Source organism: Erpetoichthys calabaricus, chromosome 14 (assembly GCF_900747795.2).
Source record: "Erpetoichthys calabaricus chromosome 14, fErpCal1.3, whole genome shotgun sequence".
In the NCBI taxonomy this organism is placed as follows: Eukaryota; Metazoa; Chordata; class Cladistia; order Polypteriformes; family Polypteridae; genus Erpetoichthys; species Erpetoichthys calabaricus.
Genome location: NC_041407.2, coordinates 105805331 through 105828398, shown reverse-complemented (window position 1 = coordinate 105828398; position 23068 = coordinate 105805331). Strand labels below are relative to the sequence as shown.

The following is a 23068-nucleotide window of genomic DNA, read 5'->3' as shown; positions in this document are numbered from 1 at the left end:
TGTGAGGCAGCAGCGCTACCACTGCGCCACCGTGCCGCCCATATTATTATTATTATTATTATTATTATTATTCTTCCGGGTGCTCCTGCGGTAAGGACATAAGGCGTCTCGTCCCGGGTCGTCCCTACGTGGAGTTTGCATGTTCTCCCCGTGTGCTCTCTCTGGGTGCTTCGGTTTCCTACCACAGTCTGAAGTCAAGCTGGTTACGTGGATATACAATAATAAAGTGGCCATATTGTGTGTGTGTGTGTGTGTTCGCCTTGGCGCCCAGTCCAGAGTTTGCTCCTGCCTTGCACCCTATGCTCGCCGGGATAGGCTCCAGCAGGCTCCTCAAACCCTGTTCAGGTCTTAGCCGGTTAGAAAATGACATATTAAAATTCTTCTTCTTTGTTTTTTCTCCAATAATCTTATTAAAATTGGGTGAAAGAACTATCCACATGAAGGTTCAGGAAAGAACCTGCATTCATTTAGATCTGTGACAAATTCCATAAATATCCATGAAAAGATGACGACAGATTTGTGATGGCGATGGGTTCCTGATTTTACGAGTACTCTTGGAGCATATAACAAGACAGGATGACTTCAAATATTCTTGATTTGTTACTATACTATAACTTCTATAAATTATTAATGTGGCAACCATAAAACTAAAACTTGAAGCTTCTGGGAAAAAAAAAAAACACTATTCATTTACATCTGAGACAAATTCGTTAAACATCCATGAAGAGATGATGACAGATTTGTGATCTACCAAACGTCTCCTGATATTAAAATGGCTGTCGGAGCGTACAATTACTGTAAGGCTATGTCCTGGCATTCTTAATCTGCTTGTATGCTGCTAGTTAGCCTACCAAACATTATAGATTTCTGATTCGTCCACATATTAGGAATCAAACCAATTTCATTTGCGGAGTTCTTCTCAGAATGAAGCAGTTCGTAGTCAACAGAAATTCTTCTACGAGGAACCAGGCAACCCAGTAAAGTGCTCTTACAGAACCGGGATTTTCGAGCGTGTATACACTTCTGTTTATTGTAAGTACCTCGATATTTATAATAATAATCATTCTTTGCATTTATATAGCGCTTTTCTCATTACTCAAAGCGCTGAGCAATTGCAGGTTAAGGGCCCAGAAGTGCAGAGTCCCTTTTTGGCATTTACGGGATTCGAACCGGCAACCTTCCGATTGTCAGTGCAGAGCCCTAGCCTCAGAGCCACCACTCCTCCCTAATTATACATTCTTCATTATTATTAAAAATATAAGAAGTGATAAATGAATTATTGTAGTGTTAAAGTAATCCTTCAAAGTGTAATATATTGACAGAGTGGGCCCATATACTCTTAAGTCGTTACATAATAATAATAATAATAATAATTTAACTCAATTATTATTATTATTATTATTATTATTATTATTATCTAAGTAAAGTAACAACGAAGTGTGGAGCTGTTGACAAATCTCCTAAATAATGCGTACACCTGTTAACTAACTTAACCCTTTACTGACAAGTATACCATGGTGATTACCTTTGCAGTGACTTCGATTTATTTATCATTCCTTAACAAAAACAATGGCGGAACTTAAATAAGCGTAATGACTAACGCAGAGATCAAGGAGTTCGTGAATGGTGTGTTTTTAGAAACTGTGCAATTTCCACTGAAGGGGTCTCTTCCTGTCTTAGAGGGCACGATTGGCGCTGGCAGTTGAGCTTGTAAAGGTTTATATTAACATTCTATGACTACGGTGGGGGTACGTTATAATTTTAGATGACGCTTGTATGTTCCCAGCTCATGCCATACACTGTATCATCGTTCTTCTGAGAGAAACAGGAAGGGCGCACCTCTGATTGGACAACCTTCTGCCGTCTTATTAAGCTGGTATTTAATTTTAGTAAGGCCGACGACTTACCACTTTTAAAAATGAAGGCGCCAGAGCGGTGATTCAAAGCCATGCCAATGGGCAGTTTTTTTTTTTTTTTGTTTTTTTTTTGCATTTTGGGCTCCATGGAGACCCATCCATATACGAAGGTTCCAGAAAGATCCATGATTTATTTCACTCCGTGACAGTTTCCATATATGAAGAGCTGATGACAGACGGGTTTCTGATTTTAAAACGACTCTCGCTGCATACCTTAACGCAGACAAATTCTGGTTGTCTTGATCTGTTCGTATCCTGCCTTCTACACGTTGTTCACATATTAGCAGCCTAAAGATTTAGTTTCATAAAGAAGTCTTCACAGCACGGAATGGTTCTTTGTCAAGCAGTGGAACCACACAGACAGTGAAATGTCTTTTAGGGGAGTCGCTCAAAAGATGAAAATGATCCTGTCTTTATCAATATGGTATATATTTATTATATTTACGTTTGAAAAAAAATTTCACTTCTTAACGCAAAAATGAAATTTAATCTTAGGCGTCTGCATTTCTTCTAAGGTGTTAGGGAGTGCCACGTTTATATACGGCTTTGTCGCGCTCGTTTGCCTAATACCATTAAATGAATAAATATAATATATTATGCGAATGAGTTACTTAGTGTTCATTAAAAAGAGGCACTAAAAATGAAAGATATTTTAAACAGTGAGGATGAAATAGCATTATATCTGCTATTACCTGGCAGTAGAAAATAAGACGCCTGACTGAAAGTGAACTGAAAATAACACGAGATTTTCCATTATGGAGGACACTGAACTGGCTCCCTGTCAGGGTTTGCTCCTGCCTTGCGCCCTATGCTAACTGGGCTAGGCTCCAGCGACCTACCTAATCCGCCAAACCCGTGCACCCCCAAAACCTCCACCTGCGACCTTGTTCAGGACTAAGCGGGTTAGAAAATGGCTGACATGACGGACTTAGTCTTGAAATCGGACCATAGCAGAACACCAGTCGAGACCTTTTACCGTGACGCCTCCCATTCCAGTTAATCCGTCGGCAACACAATATCATATTTACAAAAATATGGCTTTGCTGAAACCGTTGTTTCAAAGTACAGTATATGTGATCATGTTTACTGATTACAGATCGGCTTTCAAGATATGCATTTTAATGTTATTTGCATTATGCCCTCTCATCTGTTGAATAAGTTTGCTTTCATTTGCACATCATTTGCACACATCTCTTTAACTGCGCTATTCTACAGCTGTTTATATGTTTAAATGTCTGTTGTTTAAGTATTGATATTTATGCTCTTTGTGTGTGATGTTCTGTTCTGTTATAAGCAACTCCAAGGCTATCAAGTTAAATAAATTCTTGTACATGAAGTACTGGCGAACAAAAGTAACTCCGATTCTGATTCTCACACTATGCATTATTATAATGACAATAATAACAGCAATAACAATAAAAACAACAACAACAGCAGCAATAATAATAATAATAATAATAATAATAATAATAATAATGTGTTATATTTAGTCAATGCAATTACTTTTTTGGGTTTATTACCGCTCCAAAGTCTACCATTAACGAATTAATCAGATCAAAGTTTGTCGGAAAAATGTCATTTGCATTGTTTTTGAGTGCTATATTTTTGAAAAAAAAAAAAAGATTTATGAAAATTAATGTTACAAAACGTCCGCAAATACAATAAACCTCGAAACTTGAAACACACACACACATCAAAGGAGGGGAAGGAGGTCTTTGAGTCTCAGTGTTTGCCCAGTTTGACCCTAATCACCAATTCAGCTCAGCCTTTATTTTGTTTTTTGCGCAACACCATGAGGAATCTTCAACTTTTGCATCACCTGAGAAATTACTGCTTTTGTGTCAAATATTGTAACGCGAGAAATTAAAAGTGAAATCCACAATGAAAGAAATTTTGGACAATCGTTCTGCTTTGCTGGCAAACGTCGTATAATCAAAATAAACATAAACCTTCAAGAGTCCCGCAATTACAAAAACATTTTTTTAAAGCATCATTCATTATTGAGGTAACTTCGCAACGTTGTGTAAAACCCTTTATTTGAAGGTGGCCGAGGAAAAAATGGGGAGGTGGAACAGCTGTGCCTTTGCTCTTCTTCTTCTCCTCCTCCTCCTCCCCCTCTTCTTTTCTTCTTTCTTTTTTTCTTCTTTATCATTTCTTCTTCTTGTTCTTCTTCCTTACGATTTCCTTACTAAATCCCAGCAGGTATTTAATACAACGCCTCAAACTGGCGTGCGGAGCGCTATACTATATAACAGACGGATTCCTCAGTTTGTTTAAGATATAAGTTTGTTAAACATTTCATCCTTTTTCTCGAATGACTTCAAACTGTCCGTGCGAGTGAAACATTCATAGATGAAGAGGAATCTATCACCATGAAACGAAACGATCATCTGGAGAACTTGACCAGTGAGATTTGCAGCGTTCGGGAAATGCTGGGTTAATAATAACCTTTACTAACTAATTCTGAATTAAATTCACATTACGGTTATTTTAAATATTGGTAAATATTTCATTATTATTATATAAGAAAGTAAAAAATGTGATTAGGGCTGATTGTACGTGATGGCACGTAACGCGCATTTCACTTGAGCGTGCACTTACTTCATACTGTGAATAATGATGCACCTTAAGCAGATGAATTGTAAGTAATTATAACGTATTTCTTTCCTGTGATTATAATTAACTCAAGGTGACTTGTGCATGCGGTATCAAGTCGTAGGTAATGTTTTACAACCTCAGTGTGAACTTTATTTCAAGCTCAATTAGAAATTTGGGGCATAGGGCTAATGGGTAGCTCCTGTTTAATTTTCCACGTGTACCGTTATTTTTAGTTTGTCCACAGTGCTTAAATACATGCGATTATCATAAATTGGAAAATGGCAAACTACATCCATTTATTGTTATGGTTATACCAAAGGTATCATTATGGTATCGTTCTCTCCATTGTCCCGAGTCCTTGGACGGACGTCTTTAGGACAAAACAGGGTGTAAAACGGATTTTTGTTGAATCGGCGGCGATATTATTATATTAGATATCCGACTCTGTTTTCCCAGCTGTACTCTTAAAAATAAAAAGTGCCACAGCGTTCCTTCAGAGCGATGCCGCAGAGGATTTTTTTTTTCTTTCTATTTTTGTTTCTTTCCATCCACGTGAAGGTTCTAGAAAGATCCTTAATGTATGTGTTTATCCCTTGGCTCCATGAATAGATGATAACAGATTTGTGAAATCCCAGTGGGGTGTATCGCGGGCTCAGTTCAGTTTTTTCTCGATCTGTTGCATCTTGTCTGCTAGACATTAAAGATGTCGGTTGTGTCCACATATTAGGAAGCTTTCAAAGTCTACAGATTTAATAAGAAATAAGAAAAGAAAGAAACGGGTGTTTGTCAAGCAATGGAACGGCGAATAACCACACAACCCTCGAAGGTGCCGTTAAAGACTCGGCGTGAATAAGACGGACAATTCTTGTTAATCGCTAATGTAATTACGTTTAAACGCCTTTTTAAGATAGAAAGATACATTTTATGATGTCAAATGCATTTCGTTTCGGAGACAAAATTATTTCTAAAGCTTAATGTCTTTTCTCGCCTTTTACTCACTAAGACTTTTTTTTTTAAAGATTTGAGTGCCAATAGTTTGACGAGGGGCCGTTTAACACTGCACCGCTTCTACACAGCAAAATCACTAAGGGTTATATACACTTTAAGAGCAGGGGGGCTTCTCTTTCAATACGCTTTAGAATGTATTTTACTGTGCCTTACTAACTTCTAAAGACAGTGATGCGCTTGAAAGTTGGAATATTTGTGCCGATAAGGTGACACGTTACGCGACTTCCATAAACTCAGTTAGCTTCTAGCTACAGTCATTGTGTTTACTGAATTAAAAAGAAGAAATCTGTCAGATTCAATTTGTGCAGTTTCCCTAATCCGCACTAAATAGTTGTGCCCCTGTAGGCTCTATAGGGATGGTTTCTGTAATACAATAAATAAAAGCCACAAGCACTTTCGCACTCACCGGTAATATTCTACGGTTTTCTTCCACAGCAACTCCATCAATTTCTGCGCTGAAACAAAACCCTAATTTCTTGCAGTGATCCGCTAACCGCAATCCCCAATGCACAACTCCAGCAAATCTCATTTTATAGCCTATGTGGGCATCACACGAGGAATTTATTTAAATCTCTTCTTGCATTCGGAGGAAAATAGCAGAGGAAGACAACAAACTGCTGTAATTAAGGGATAATGTGCGCTAACCTCCTCAGATCACACGTATTAAAATGTCTCCAGATACATTTCAGTTCTATTATGATAGTGGGATCGTGTATGATCCTGACAAACGTCTGTACAAACCACAGAAGATCCAGTGTCAGTGTACAAGTATTAGTTCTAAATTCATGAGGCTTCTGGCCTCACCTTTTTTTTTTTTATGTGAACATATACAGCACTGCCATGCGCCCAAATAAACTCCTGTCCCAGAATCGGATTAGGCGAGTTCGGGAATATAAAGATTCGGCCTTGGCCGCAAAATACAAAATCTGTGGAATTGGCTATTTACATACATATATGCATACATACCCTGTACATACATACATACATACATACATACATACATACATACATACATACATACATACATACATACAGAAAAATTTAGATATAGATAGACTTTATACCGCGAATTGGATTGGTTTCGGGAATTTAAAGTTTTTGCGTTTGTCGCAAAATAAAAAATCTGTGAATTGACTAAACCTTACATACATACAAAAATATATATGTAGATATTTATGTCGCGAATTGGATTGGTTTCAGGAATTTAAAGATTTTGCGTTTGTCGCAAAATAAAAAATCTGTGAATTGACTAAAGCTTACATACAAACTTTCAGATATATATATATTATTATACCGTGAATTAGATCGGCGGGTTTTGGGGTTGGGGGGTCGGGTGAGTCAGGAATTTAAAGATTTTGCATTTGTCGCAAAATAAAATATCTGTGAATTGACTAAAGCCTACATGCGTACAGTACATACAGATATAGAGATATAGATATATATATAGATATAGATATAGATATAGATATAGACTCTGGACCCAGAATCGGATTAAGCCGTTTGGAGAATGTTCTGTATCATAATTATTCTGCGTCAGTCGCAAAATAAGCAATCAGAAAATTTATCAAAGCGTATATACATACATACATACATACATACATGCATAGATATAGATAGATATAGATATGGCGATTTGGAGAATGTTCTGTATCTTAAAGATTCTGCATTAGTCTCAAAATTGACAAAACGAGAGTTGACTAAAGCTTATATATAAATATAAAGCTTATATATATATATATATAAAGCTTATATATAAATACATACATACATATATGCATACACATTCATACACATATACATGTACCTATAGATATAAACATATATTATATGTTATATTAATATATGTTATATTTTATATATATATATATATATATATATATATATATATATATATATATATATATATATACAGTACATACTGTCTGTCCTTTAATGTTAACTCACATTCCTAAAATAGTCGGACACTTTTTCCACAGTGGAGAGCTACACAATTTTTACTGTCGCCGATAGGTTGAAGGAATCACGAAAGCATAAATCTTCGCTCACAATCCTGCAGAACTCGTATGTTACCTCTTAAATTCCCATCAATGTATTTCGTGTTCATTAGAATGCATTACCTGTTCCTTCTACGTGTAATAGCCCGTAATAATGTGTAAGTCATTAAAAGGTCTCCAGGAGAGCAGATTAGCCCACAGCACAGAAAGAAGAAGAAGGGAAAAAAATCCTAATATAAGTAGCCTTGTGTGTCTTAAAGAACCACCACCAGGCTTCATTTATCGACTTTTTACAAATTTCGTGACGTTATAACATGCTTCACTCACAATCTGTACTTCACTTTTTTTAAAAAAAAAACTTCTTAAGATGGCATGCAGTGTGTATCGAAGCAGGTAACTAAAGAAAGCCGACAGATGAATGCTTTAAGCATGTTACTCTGCAGGGATTCGTTTCGTCCTTTCAAGGGATGTTTTTGCATTTTCCTCGTTATATTCTAATGGAGGCAGCAGGGTACAGCTGCGATTACAGCTCCGCGAGCCTCGCTCCCATCCCCGCCTCACTTGCACGTCCTTTCAGTGTCCGCACTGGTTTTCTGCGGGACACTCCGCATACCAAAAACATCCCAGAGACTCTCGGTTAGGTCGGCGTGGGTGACTGTGCATTGCAGTGGTCCGGAGACCCATACAGGAGTTTCCCCTGTTTTGTAAACTTTCATTCAGAACGGACTAACGTCCGGGTACTACACAATGCTGATGGCTCAACAGTATAGTTTTAACATCAACCAGACTCAGAGAAGCGTTCTTGTTGTCTCAGTAGGTTTTGTTTTCTCCTCGACATCATCCCTCTATATTGCGGCACAATTGAGCGTTTAAGCTTTAATAGGTCATTAGATTTGCACCACTGAGTTTATGGAATGGAATGCTATCGAAATATAATGGGAACATTAGCCAGGGTTTTCAGGGTTAACCATTGTGGAGATGATGGGCTTGCCTGTTGTAACGAGTGTCTTCGTCGTCATACTGTAAAATATAGCGCCTTTTATCATTCATAAAGTATTGGAGTGCAGACGTAAAGATGGGGACGGCAGAAAGCTTGACATTTTAAGAGGCTTTGAAAAAACCTATATGGTTACCGACTTTTTTTGTCTCCTGGAAGAAAAATATGAAATTAATAGTAAATGTGATGGGTCAAACTCGTGATGATTACGATAATCTATTTAAAGAGTATTCTGATGACTTTCGAAAATAATATAAATATTTATCTGCTTTACAACCAAATGTATAACATTATACATCATGTTGGCACTTTTCTGCTCTGGAAACAACTGCATATAATAAATATATATATATATATATATATATATATATATATATATATATATATATATATATATTATTAATAATAATAAAAATAAAAATAATAATAATAATAATAATAATGTAGATGAAATTTGAATAATTTACCTATCTGATCCGTTACAATTTACATAAAGAATATTAACGTGTTCTTTTAGGTGCAAATATTGTTAATGGACTGCTTGTTTGCGACAATTTCAATAGTAAATTATTTTAATTGTTACATCCTATTTGCATTTATATGTTCCTAGACATAACTATTTGCGTGCAGTTTAAAGTGTATTTTTCACTCGTTCATTGCGGAGCTGCCTTTTGCTCCGTCTAGCTGCTTGTTCGGTGCAGTCGCGCTGTTTCAGCCGACCGTTTTCAACATGTTTTAAGAAGAAAGTTTAGATAACAAAATATTAATTGAAAGCTTTAATGAGCGAATCGAGTTTATTAAATCGTCTGATGACTTGAAGTCGACCCGACATTAAGGACTAAAAGGCAGCTTTCATTAACGTATGTTAATTAACTTAATTAGGGTTGCCCTCGGGGTTGTGTGACATAGTAAAGCCGTGCAGCCAATCAGCGAGCTCGAAGCAAAAGCCAAGCAGGGTTGTGACATATCAGATCCATATGTATGAAGTGTCCGGGGTTTTTCTGAAGTTTGTTCTTGATTTCTGACGGGGACCTCGCTTCTTCTACTCGATCACGCAGTAAAATAAACACTCTCGAATGGGACATCGATGAGCTAAGGAATAATACACCTATACAGAAGGCTGCACGTCCGATCGTTTCCCGGATGGATCTTTGGCTTATTTCGTTTCGATAGCTTTGGAAGCATTTTGCATGATTTTTTTTCCTTATGATCGCCGTTTCCACGAACTGCTCGCTCAATGATGACGATGAGTAGTATGGCTGAAGGTTTAATCGCCACCGACCCGTCCAAATCGGCCTTTCTGGAGTTTGGCCATGGTATTCCCTCACACCAGCAGCATTCTCCCGGGATTTCTCACAACCACTACCCCGTTCACGGCTTGCACTCTGGTGGGCACGCTCAGCACGAAAGTCCCTTTTCTCCGTCTGCCTCTTCATACGGCCGCTCGTTGACTTATCCTTACCCGAGTCCAGTAAGCGGTCACCACGCCAGCGCTTACCTGTCTTATCAACACGGCGCTCACGGGGGCTCCATGCAGGGCCACCCCCGGATAGACGACACAGGTACGTGCTGATTACCGCTCTCATGTCAAAGAGTATAAACATTCATTTTAAAGAAGGAAAACAAATACTTTTTTCAGTATTAAAAATGTGTATTTAAACTTGATGAATTATAACATAAATGATGAAAGCACTGTAAACCAGACGATTCACCTAATAATATAAACTCATCAAGCTCGTTTTCTTAAAAATGTTGAGTCTTTTAATCTTGCAAAGCTAAGTACACAAATTACACAGCCGGTATTGTATTATTTAAATATGTTTTATTAACTTGGTTCTTCTAAAGTAAATAACGAGATAAACAAATATACTGCATCTGGATTGGAAAGCCGAACAGTCCGCGTATTGGCTGCATTAGCTATAAGAAGACGTGTCCTCCTGACCCAAATAAAGTGCCACTTCAAAACGAGGTGGAAAACGCTTTTGGAAAGACGCCTAGAAAACATAAAGACAGTTCCCTCAAATTCAAATAAACGAGTAACAGATGAATAATGCAACACGGATTCTTCTTTCAGAGTTTAAATTGAAAATTTTCGGTGTTTTCTGTGCTTTCGACCTTTACAACAGCGGCATTCGCACTCCGTGCGGCCCAGTGGTTTAATGATTTCAGCGTGCGCTAAACTGTCACTTGTGCATCTTATGTACCTCAAGGAGGGCACGTGGGGCCATCAACTTAAAGAATATTACTTCTGTGTGTTTTACTATATTATTAATGAATCGTAAAATATCCGGACTGCATGCAGGAAGCGGTATCGTTTTTCACTTGTGGTGGCGTACAGGAAAACAAGGCAGATTAAGAGCAAGACTCATGCCGATCTCGAACAGTCGTATTTTCTTTAAGGTTTAACAAATTCAATAAAGATATTTCTAAATTTAATTATTATTAGTAATCTAATTTTGCAACAGTATGCATTTCCGAAAAATCCTGGGCGTACTGCAGGCATATTTTAAAGTTGACTGAATGCCGGTTAGATTTTTGGCCTTGTAAGGAATCCCCATAATAAGACTCCTGCCTTTAACAACCGTCATGTCTGAATGAAATCTTTTAAACTTCGAGCTCGTTATGCTGTAGCAGCAATATTCATATAACTGGCTAAAAAAACGCGAAATTTCCTGTATGCTGTGATACCATTAATAAATGTATTGCCTTCGGATAGATAGATAGATAGATAGATAGATAGATAGATAGATAGATAGATAGATAGATAGATAGATAGAAAACATAAACATATTTATGACAAGAATTATAACAAAAGTATGTTAACAGATTAACAGTGCCGCGGAACAAATTTAAGAACGGTCCAAAATAGGTCCTCACGTAACTATAATGTTTTCTTGGCTTCAATAACCAGATTGTTTAAAAATTTTCCTGCATATTTAAAGTCACCTTCTTTTCAGTATTTTTTCTTCAGTGTGTACATAATACCAACACAGCTTCTTTGTACATTAAAACAAATGTAAAAAATGGCAACCTAGAAAGAAAACACTGGCAAACTTTAACGCGATCTATCTATCTATCTATCTATCTATCTATCTATCTATCTATCTATCTATCTATCTATCTATCTATCTATCTATCTATCTATCTATCTATCTATCTATCATTATGCAAACGATTTTCTGGCCTATTATTTAAACTACATTCAGATACTTATCTTCTGTATTGCAAATTTTGGTTTTGTATTGATAACTTATACATGTTTTAAAAAAAGAAGAAAGAAACGAAATTTATTTGACCAAAACAACCAGTTTCGCCTTTTTTTTAAGAGATTCTGGAATAAAATCACACTTTATAGCATTACTGCAGTTATCTTTAAAGAAAACGATATCATATATATATATATATATATATATATATATATATATATATATATATATATATATATATATATATATGTGTATGTGTGTATATATATATATATATGTGTGTGTGTGTATATATATATATATGTATGTATATATATATATATATATATATATATATATATATATATATATATATATATATATATATATATATATATATATATGCTATACAGAGAGACAATTGTCATCTAATCCTCACCTTAAGGCAATTGTCACGGCACAAACTGTTGAGTATTGATTAGAATCTTCTCCCGGGCTGATAGTTTTTAACACACTTGCTCATGACTTGTTGTTCTAAATGCCATGTATTTCATACACAAATTTAATGCTTGCAAAAATTATGGGCCGTAGAAAGAAATCTTTAACACGAGTAATCGCGCGCGCTCTCTTAAGTCAATCAGTTTCTGAAGTGTCACCTTAGCAGACGTGCGTTCCTTTTAATTGTGCCCGTGCTGGCACGGTGTCATATTGAGAAGGTGTAAACGATTGATTTTAACGCTACGGTATAAGGTTGGTATAGACTTCGATGGGTTACTGGGAACGCACACCATGATGAGGCTAACTTGTGATCCGAAATCACTTCGTGCCAATGTGGATGACATTTCTTATGTCAGCGTATACTCATCGTTTTGCTCATCTGCTTTATACTTGCACTATTCTGCAGCCGTTTATAATGTCTCTTATTTATCTTGTTATTTATGTTATTTGTATGTGATGTTGTTTTCTGTTAAAACACACACGCAGGTGAAAAATAGAGTAAAAATTAGTGGACTGTCCTATTTGTATTCATGCAAAGTTTCTGCTGCACACAATTACAAAGATTACTTGCCGGCAGAAAGAAGTCATACGTTTAACTTTTGTCCAGAATCCAATATCTCCAATTGTTCCTGCTCATTGCATTGCATTGCATATATCAACTCCACCGCCTTTTTCATTTTTTATCCATTTATCTAATTGTATTTTATTTCAGAAGGATTTGATCGAAAAACTCACCTTTCCTTAAAAGGTGTATAGACGTATTATCCTAACATGTATTGGTTTTGTTAAACAATAACGCTGGTCTAGTGCAGAAAAAATAAAGGTGTCAAAGGGCGATGCCACAGATGAACAATTTTTGATTCCCAAAAGACCCCTCCACGTGATGGTTCCATAAAAAGCCTTCATTTATTTAGATCCGTAACCGGCTTCCTACAACAAATAAGCAGGAATGATAATAGATTTAAAAGGATTTCTCCTTCATACAATAACACAAGCTAAGTGCGGGTTTTCTGAACCTGTTATTGTCCTACCATACATTATTTTTTCTTTGTACGTATTAGGAAGTTTTTCAAAGTACAAAGAACCAACTTCATACGCAGAACCCTTCACAGAATGAAATGGAGCTTAGTCCATTAAAGAACCAGGGTTTTAAGACTGAACTTAACATCAACATCAATAACTATAATAATTACAACAACAACAACAATAATAACTATTATTATTATTATTATTATTATTATTATTGGGCTCTGCGGTTCCTCTTACAGCCATCTCTTGACAAGGTTCTTTGAATTTGGAGTTGGTTCTTCCGGCTTTGAAAGTGTTCCTAACATGTTTAAAACCAGAAATGTTTTCATGTCGAGTAGTCGATCTATATTACAAAAATCAAGAAAGCCTGCACTCAGCCATTTGTGTGATTGTATGCTGCGGGGCACCTTTTAAAATCAGGGACTGGTTGGTATTTCACAAATTTGTTCTCGTCCACAGTATTTATGGATCCGGTTACAGACCTAAATAAATTCTTTTGGGAACTTTCGTGTGAAGGTTCTTTTGAGAACCAAAATGGATCCCCCTTTGCCATCGCCTTGAAGAACCGCTTTGTTAACCTTTAATTTGAAGAGTGCAAGTCGCTTTTATAAGGATTCCATCCACTTGTAATTGTGTAATTGTTTGAAGTAGCCATTGTTGTCATGTGAACTTAATGAAAATCGATCGGGCTATTCAGTTTTTTGGTGTATGCGGCCTAATCTCTCTTTCATTTGCTTTAAGATCATGACAAGTCGACGGTGATTGAGAACGGAGAAATACGACTAAACGGCAAGGGAAAGAAAATCCGGAAACCCCGAACCATTTACTCCAGTTTACAGCTGCAGGCCTTGAATCAGAGGTTTCAACAAACTCAGTACCTTGCCTTACCGGAGAGGGCCGATCTGGCGGCGAAGCTGGGCCTGACCCAGACTCAGGTAACTCGTCCTTATATTCCTCGCTCCTTCTGTCCGCTCACAGCCGAAATGTCCTTCTAACCAATGGCTCTGAGGCCCCAACAACTCCATAGAACAGTGTTTTTGAGAAGATCGGATCTGACCCGCGTGTCGTTTATTTAAAGCGACTCTTCACTGCTTGACCCAATATGCCATTTCGTAAAGTTTGTGTCTTATTGTACACATATACTTTGAAGTTTTGTCCATTTGAAATAAGAAGGGTGGCACTTTTATCTAAGACGACTCACAACATAAGAAATACAATTCGTCTCGTTGGAGTACAGTATTGGCGAAGTGACGTGCTCTGGGGTCGCACAGTGTCGGCAGTGGGACTTGAACTTACCAAGCCACGGTCTGAAGTCCAAAGCCTTAACCACTGTACACCACATTAGGACTCAGGCTCTGCTGGATGCGCACAGTGAACGCTTCTTAAATTAAAATATTATTTCGTGGGTATTTGTAGTAGAATATTTGGACGTTTAAGACGAACTGATAATGAGCAAAAGGAAGTAATAATTATTGAAAACGTACATTTACCTTCCACTTTTCAGAATAATATCAAAAAATAACACCACAACAACAACAATAATAATAATAATAATAATAATAATAATAATAATATTAGGGTATATGATGAGGAAGTCACTCAGACTGCATTACTCTCCATATTTTAAAGTTGTAAATAAGTGCAAGTATTTGTGACCTTACAAGTTACCTGTTGGAGAATGTTGCCGGTTCCTGTATCAAGAAACAATTTATGTTTTCCATTATTATTATTATTATTATTATTATTATTATTATTATTATTATGACAAAAAATTTCTCCGCTTGTGGAGAATAGACGAGATGATCATTGTACCCATTGTTATGTCCGTCACTGGTGTCACTCGATATACACCAGAAAAAGTCCTGTAATAATAATAATAATAATAATAATAATAATAATAATAATAGTACTGCATTGGCAATCGGAAGGTTGCCGATTCGAATCCCGTCAAATGCCAATAGGGACTCTGCTCTGTTGGGCCCTTAACCTTCAATTGCTGAGTGCTTTGAGTAATGAGAAAAGCGCTATATAAATACAAAGAATTATTATTATTATTATTATTAGTAGTAGTAGTAGTAGTAATATTATTAATATTAATTTTAATAATATTTCGAAAATATTTTCAAAATTAGGAAAAGGTTTCGTAAGCTGAATGACGATAAATTGATTTAAATCACATTGTTCCGAAAAATAGCAATGCCTTGTCCAACGCTTTATAGTGTAATAATTCGTTAAATGGATCCACAAAAATTATTTTAGTTACACATTACGTTTCATTACATGTAACTAAGTGTGAAAGAATTAAAGGCCGAAAAGGTAAAATTCAGATCGGGTTTCCTTCAAAACTGAACACCTTCTTTAAATCAAATTAACCCGATCTCGTTTAAAAAGACAAAAATACGCCGTTGCTTTTTTTTTATCACTGCAAGATGTCAAGTCATCAATTACGTGCAATTAAATCAAACCCCGTGTAAAACAGGCCATTAGAAATATGCAACTGAGAAAGGAAGACACTTAAATCACCTTTTTTTATGCCCACGGGTCAGTCTACCCGACTCTCCTGGGAACCAGCAATCTACATGTCACCTTCACAGGCTTATTTATGACACTTTTAACACTAAAGTCAATATTCTGGGAATCTCCTAAGGAATGGATGAGCTCATAACTGGAGCTTTGAGCCCATCGACTAGCCGAGCAAAAAAAATCTCTAAGCATTCTTAAAGAAATAAAATAAAAAAATAAAAATACCGGTAAATTCGGGAGAAAAGGGGACATTTCTTCAGCAACTCTGTCGCCTTTGGAAAATGTCAACCTGCAGGCGAAGCCTCACAAAGGTCAATGGCGTATACCGTGAGCAAAGCACTCTCGGAGCAGGATTTGATGTAATAAGACGTTGATTGTCTAAAGCTTATTTATTTATTGATTAGCCAAATAAGCGCGTTAAGCAATGAAGAATTAAATTGCCCATATCTACATGTACAGCATGTTGTAATATTTTATACAATGTTACCATAGAATATGTTATATATATATATATATATATATATATATATATATATATATATATATATATATATATATAAAATATATATAAAACAGTATGTTTATATACAGTAAGTTCACATACTGTTAACTTCTGCGGCCACCCGAGAGGAAATCCATGAAATGGTGACGGCCGTTTAAACACACAGCTTTGTGTAAAGTGACGACTTCACCTCGGGTCTGTCTGCATATCATTATTATGAGCTCTTCTAATTCATCTTTTCTTGTCTTTAAAGGTTAAGATATGGTTTCAGAATAAACGCTCCAAGTACAAGAAGATAATGAAACACGGCTCCAGTGGACAAGAAGGAGAACATCTTCATCCCAGTTCTTCCATCTCGCCCTGCTCGCCTAATATTCCTCAATTCTGGGACGTAGCAATGGCAAACAAAGGGACGCCAATGCCCGCCGCTGGTTACATGAACAATTTTGGACACTGGTACCCTACCCACCATCAGGACAATATGCCGAGACCACAAATGATGTAATGGACGTATCCTTCACCAGGACTATTGTTTAAATGGGTCTTAGATCCCAAAGCCTTATGGACGACATTGCCTGTGCTCTCCCCATAGCGAATTTTTAAAAAATATTCTCATATTGTTTTGCTTTTGTTATGTTTAAAGAATGAAGTGGCCTTGAAAATAAAAACAATATAAATATATATTTGTACATACATACATCTATCGCGTTGATTTTGCTTCAATTTTGTTTCCCCCACAGATTTTGGTGTTCTTTATTTTGTTTTTGGTTACCTTTCAGTGTAAGAGAAATGATCAACTGACGTAAAATTAGAACTCAAGCTCAACTGTGCTCTGCTGGATATTCACGGTGAACGCTTCTTAAAATAAAATATTATTTCGTGGTTATTTTCAGTAGAATATTCGGTCGTTAAAGGCGAGCTGATAATGAGCAGCAGGAAGCAATATTTATTGAAAACGTGCATTTACTTTCCACTGTCCATACTACTATTACTACTACTACTACTACTAATAATAATAATAATAATACATGATGATAACAGAGAAAAACATCTGCTTGTGGAGAGTAGACAAGGTGATCATTGTGCCCATTGTTATGTCCACCACCGGTGTCACTCGACATACACCACACAAAGTCATACAGACATTACAAATAACCCAACACACGGACAAAATACTGCCATTTAAATACACGTCACATAGTGAAGAAATTCCTTAATACCAACACAGTCCTTTAAAACATAAACACCTACACACCATAGGCCCCGTGTCTTGACCTAGGCCTGAAGATAATAATAATAATAATCATCATCACCATCATCATCATCGTCATCATCATCATAGTTAAACAAGAAAGACTAAACATTTCTTCTACATTACATGTGTGTGATGCATATACACGACCATGTTCAGCATAAACAGGTTTAAAAAAATGGACGGATGGATGGACAGATATATACAAATTAATATCAATGTATGTACGTTTTCCAATGTATATATCTCATTCTGCTCAGAAAACGTCCTAAGCCTGTATACGTCTTTCATTTATTTTTATTATGTTCCTAAAAAGTCTACAATAAACTAAAGCCGTATTTTTTCGTGTACGTGTTAAAATCATAACGGGAAAATTAAATCCAGGCCCTTTTCTCAAGTTACAAAGTTTGCCAGGACAATACAATAAATAACGGAGACGTCGTGTTCAGTGTTACAGCCATGAAAACTATTTTTAACAACTAAACTTTGCCAATTTTCCAAAAAAATATTTTTATTATTTCAGAAATGTCAGCTTAATTTGTGGTGGGAAATATCAAGTTGCATTTCTGAAAAGGCGCTTTTCTTTGGTTGTAATTATCTATTAGTCTGCTTAATAAAGAAGAAGAAGAAGAAGAAGAAAACAAAGTGATTCAGTAAATAATATTTAAATCGATTCTGTATGAAATAGCCGTTCTCGTCAACCAATTTGCTCCTGTAGCAATAAAGCTCTTCTCTTCTTCTGCTACAGAAATTAACAACTGGATGTTATTACCATGACTATACTGCCTTAACTTATAGGAAATAACAAGGACATAACAAGAGGACTCCATAACTAACGATACTTTATGACTTAAATTATTATTATTATTATTAATAATAATAATAATAATAATAATAATAATAACAATAATAATAATAATAACCCAGACGTTTATGAAAAATATGAGCGGTTTCTATCAGTATCATCTGCACTTTATCTATGTTGTGTTCTGGGTGTTCCGGCAGTATGTTTTTCAATCCTTTCTCGATGGTACCTATTATTATTATTATTAATATTATTATTATTAATACCGACAGCTGCTGCGGTGTCAGTGTCACGATCGCATACCTAAAGTTTAACCCACCATTTTACGAAATATTTGAGCGGTTCCCATCAGTGTGATCTGCACTTTTTGGCTTGTGTGGTGTCCCGGCAGCTCCAACAAATGGTTTTTTAATCCTTCCTTGAGAGTACCTATTATTATTATTATTATTATTATTATTATTATTATTATTATTATTATTATTACCTTCTCATTCATTGAGGCAAACAGGGGTGTGCGGGGCGGGGCCAGTTACGTCAAACGCTGTTGCCGGTATGTGTGGACTGTATAAACTTAATAAAAATAATGTTAATATACACCGTATTTTCTCATTACAGTATTCAGCTAAATTTTTGCAAACTTTATCAAAATATAACTTGACAAATCTGCTCGAATGGGACAAGAGGACCTCAAAAGGGGTCCCCCTTAGGTGCGGGACCTGGAGCGGTCGCCTCACTTGCCACCCCAAAATGCTGCTCTTGGAGGCAAAACACTAAATCCTACTCTGGACGGGACGCCAGTTCACGCATGCGTGCTCACTCACCGCGCCAGTTTCAACACGCACGTTTTGGGGATGCGCGAGGGAAACCTGCAGGTATAGGAATTAAACCCGGGATAATAGCGGTAAGACATTTATAAAAAAACACATTTTTGCTTTCTTTTTCTTATTTTTCATTTCAAAGCTTAGTAGTGATGAGAGTAGATCACTGGTCTTCCTATCAAAGGACTGTGAATTGATAGACTTCCTTTTTTTTATTAAGCAAATAAGTCCATGAATAAATGCATACTAAAACCCTTATCTGTGAATTGATTCTCCAGTCACTCTTAACAAGGTGACGAGATAAACCAGCATTATTGGGACTCATTTGTCAAAACAAGTAGCAAATCAGTTCGTTGCCTCACTCTTTTGTGTATTGACATTAGATAATGACAGCTCCCTTGTAATCACTTTGCGGTTTTCTTAATCTGTTGCTTAAAGACGGAAGGATTCGTTGTTACCGATAACATCGCATTAAACACGCGCATTTGTTCAAAATATTGCCGCCGAAAATGTGGTATGTGCAGGTACTGGACAACAATCTGCCACTCAGGGGACGGGCTGACAAGAAAAACGTCGTCATCAGTAGACAGTGACAAACAGAGTAATACTCACGGTCGCCTGTCTAACTACTTGCAAGAAATCCTATAATGAATATGATTATACACTTAGTAATGTTTGTGGTGTGACTTCAAAAATTGTACTTCAGTTTAAACATATGACCTGATCTATTCTCTCTTTTACTTCTTGTTCGTGTATCCTTTTAAATGATTTGCTTCGGGAATTGAAGTACTTGTTGATAATTTAAAGTGTGATACTTTGGGTAAAACATTTATTACTAAAGCGAATGCCGAACGTTTTTGACCACAAACCTTTGAGTTTTTATAACAATTACATGGCAGATGTGAAAATATTTAATTATTGTAGTTTGGTTTTGAAGTTGACGAGCTTCATTCAAGCGGCACTTCAATCAGTCATCAGCTTTTAAAGCACCTAACCGGGAAAGAGTGAAGTGCTCGGCCTGTTAACACATCGGTTGTGCAACTGGATTGGAGAGGTCCAGGGTTAAAAGTGTTTGTTGAAATGATAATGATTTTTTTTTGTTAGTTTTGTTTTTATAAATAATTTTTCAAAAGGCTGCACCGTGAATGGTTTTCAGCACTGGAATATCCGGAAGATGACGCGAGCGAGCGGAGAAATCCAGGTCTGTTCACATTCCTTTTAGGCGGTTAGCAATTGCCGCTGACGTTTTTATCTCCATAAAAAATGCAAAACAAATTACGCAATTGCAGTGCATAGGTTTTAATTCTGAAGTAATGAAAAGACGAGCTGTAACGAAAAAAAAAGAGGAAAAGACCCCAAATGTGGGATAGGCATACATCGCTGTACACTTGATTCACGTGTATACTACGAGCCACTGTCGCGTGAACGCAAGCTCTTCGAAATAAAGGGCCCGGAATAAAAGTTTATTAAACCAGCTGGCTGGCTAACAAATAAAAAACTTGGCAGTGTTACATCAATGCCTTAGCCAAAAGACCACAGACATTTGAAATTGGCAACCTATTCTTTTTTCCAATAGTAATAATTTTGAGACAGAGACACGTAGAAGGTGCAGGATGGAGCTTTATGGGGTAGGTTGGTTAAACACATCGACCCCACACAGAATGTGGAAAAGATGAAAATAAGAAATAATAATCAATCAAAACCCGCTAACCCGCTAAATCCTGAGCAGGGTCTGGGGAAGCTGGAGTCCATCCAGATAGCATCGAATGCATGGCAGGACCAGCCCCTGGACAGGTGAACACACTTACACGCATACAATCTCACACTACCACCCATGAATAATAATAATAATAATAATAATAATAATAATACATCCATCCAGTATCCATCCTGCTCTATCCTAACTACAGGGTCACGGGGAGTCAATCCCAGCCAACACAGGGCGCAAGGTAGGAAACATAACCCGGGCAGGGCGCCAGCCAACCGCAGCGCGCACACACTCACACTCACACTCACACTCACACTCACACACACACACACCAAGCACACACTAGGGACAATTTGGAATCGCCAATGCACCTAACCTGCATGTCTCTGGACTGTGAAACCGGAGTACCCAGAGGAAACCGACGCAGACATGAGGAGAACATGCAAACTCCACGCAGGGAGGACCCGGGAAGCGAACCCGGGTCTCCTAACTGCGAGGCAGCATATAATAATAATAATAATAATAATAATAATAATAATAATAATAATAATAATAATAATAATAATAATGGAAAACATAAATTGTTTCTTTATACAACAGGTGACTTGTAAGGTCACAAATACTTGCACTTATTTACAACTTTAAAATATGGAGAGTAATGCACTCTGAGTTACTTCCTCATCATATAACCTGGTTGCCTGGATTTGTAAATATATGGAGTCGGTAAACACAAAACATTTATCCCTTCTAATTGCATGCGCTCTCCCTGTCAGATTCCTCTCGTCACCAATGCGCACCGGGCAGAGCCTCAGACGTGTCATTAATACAAATAAATAATAAGAAAAAGATGGCGTTCAATGAAGCCTTTGAAATCTTAACAGTGCGGTGTTACTTCATTTCGACAGGTAAATGGTATTTCTTTACTTGCATTAAGACTGAAAAACAATTGGAAATTTCTATCAGTCTGCTTTATAAAAAAAGAAAACAAAACAAAACAAACAAAAAAAAAAAAAAATCCTGAGTGATACTTATCAGTAAATCAGTTTCAGGTCAATTCGGTTTAAAGAACTGTTTTCGTCAGCTAATTTCGTCCTGCAGGAAAAGGTTCTTCTCGTCTTTTGATACTAAAAGTAACAACTGGATGCCATTATGATATAACGATAGCAATACAAACTACCGTATAATAATAATAATAATAATAATCATCATCATCATCATCATATTAATATTAATATTATTAATAATAATAATAATAATAATAATAATAACAATAAATTATTATTATTATTATTATTATTATTATTTGGATTTTACTGATTTTAGCTGACTATGCCCGCTCAAGAAACCTCTTCATACTTGTGCCATTTAGAATTGACTTTAAAATCCTGCTTATGGTTTACAAAGACTTTAATAGTCTGCTCCATCTTATATTTCGGAATGTCTTACACCTTACACTCCAAATCGTAACCTTAGATCTTCAAATGAGAATTCCAAGAGCTAAACTTAAAAGAGGTAGTGAGGCGGCCTTCTGCTGTTATGCACCCAAAATCTGGAATTTATTGCCAATAAGAATTCGCCAGGCTAATAAGGTGGAGCACTTTAAAACACTGCTGAAAACACATTACGTTAACATGGCTTTCTCACACTTTCATCTTAGTTTAATCCTGATGCTCTGTATATTCTAATATAATTATTATTATTCATGGTGCCTCCATTATCCGTAACCCCTACTATCTCTTCTGTTCTTTTTCCGGTTTTCTGTGTTGCTGATCTGCGCCCCCACCACCTGATCAAAGCACCTTGATGTCCCTACATTGATGGATTAAAAGACAGAAGCCCACGTGACTGTCATCATCAAGTTCTTCCATGTGAACCCTAATACCATGAGGACTGATTGAGGTCATTTACGTTAGGTAGAATGCCTAGAGGGGGCTGGGTGGTCTCGTGGCCTCGGACCCCCTGCAGATTTTATTTTTTTTCTCCAGCAGTATGGAGTTTTTTTTTTTTTTGTTTTGTTTTTCTGTCCTCCCTGGCCATTGGACCTTACTCTTATTCTGTGTTAATTAGTGTTCCCTAATTTTAATTATTTATTTTGTCTTTTTTCTCTTTCTTCCTCATGTAAAGCACTTTGAGCTCCATTATTTGTATGAAAATGTGCTCTAGAAATAAATGTTGTTGTTGTTCAGAAAGAGCAGACCTGTAGGTGTTGGATAGGAAATAACAAGTGGATGCCAT

General features: G+C 36.6%; 1 protein-coding gene across 1 annotated transcript; it reads left to right on the top strand.

Annotated features, from left to right (window-relative positions):
- The first annotated feature begins 9508 nt into the window (after positions 1-9508).
- On the top strand, positions 9509-16931 carry dlx4b (distal-less homeobox 4b). Its single transcript, XM_028818981.2, has 3 exons — positions 9509-10075; positions 13967-14160; positions 16504-16931. The coding sequence occupies exons 1-3, from the start codon at positions 9751-9753 to the stop codon at positions 16753-16755; spliced, it is 771 nt and encodes a 256-aa protein (XP_028674814.1). The 5' UTR covers positions 9509-9750; the 3' UTR covers positions 16756-16931.
- Positions 16932-23068: the final 6137 nt, after the last annotated feature.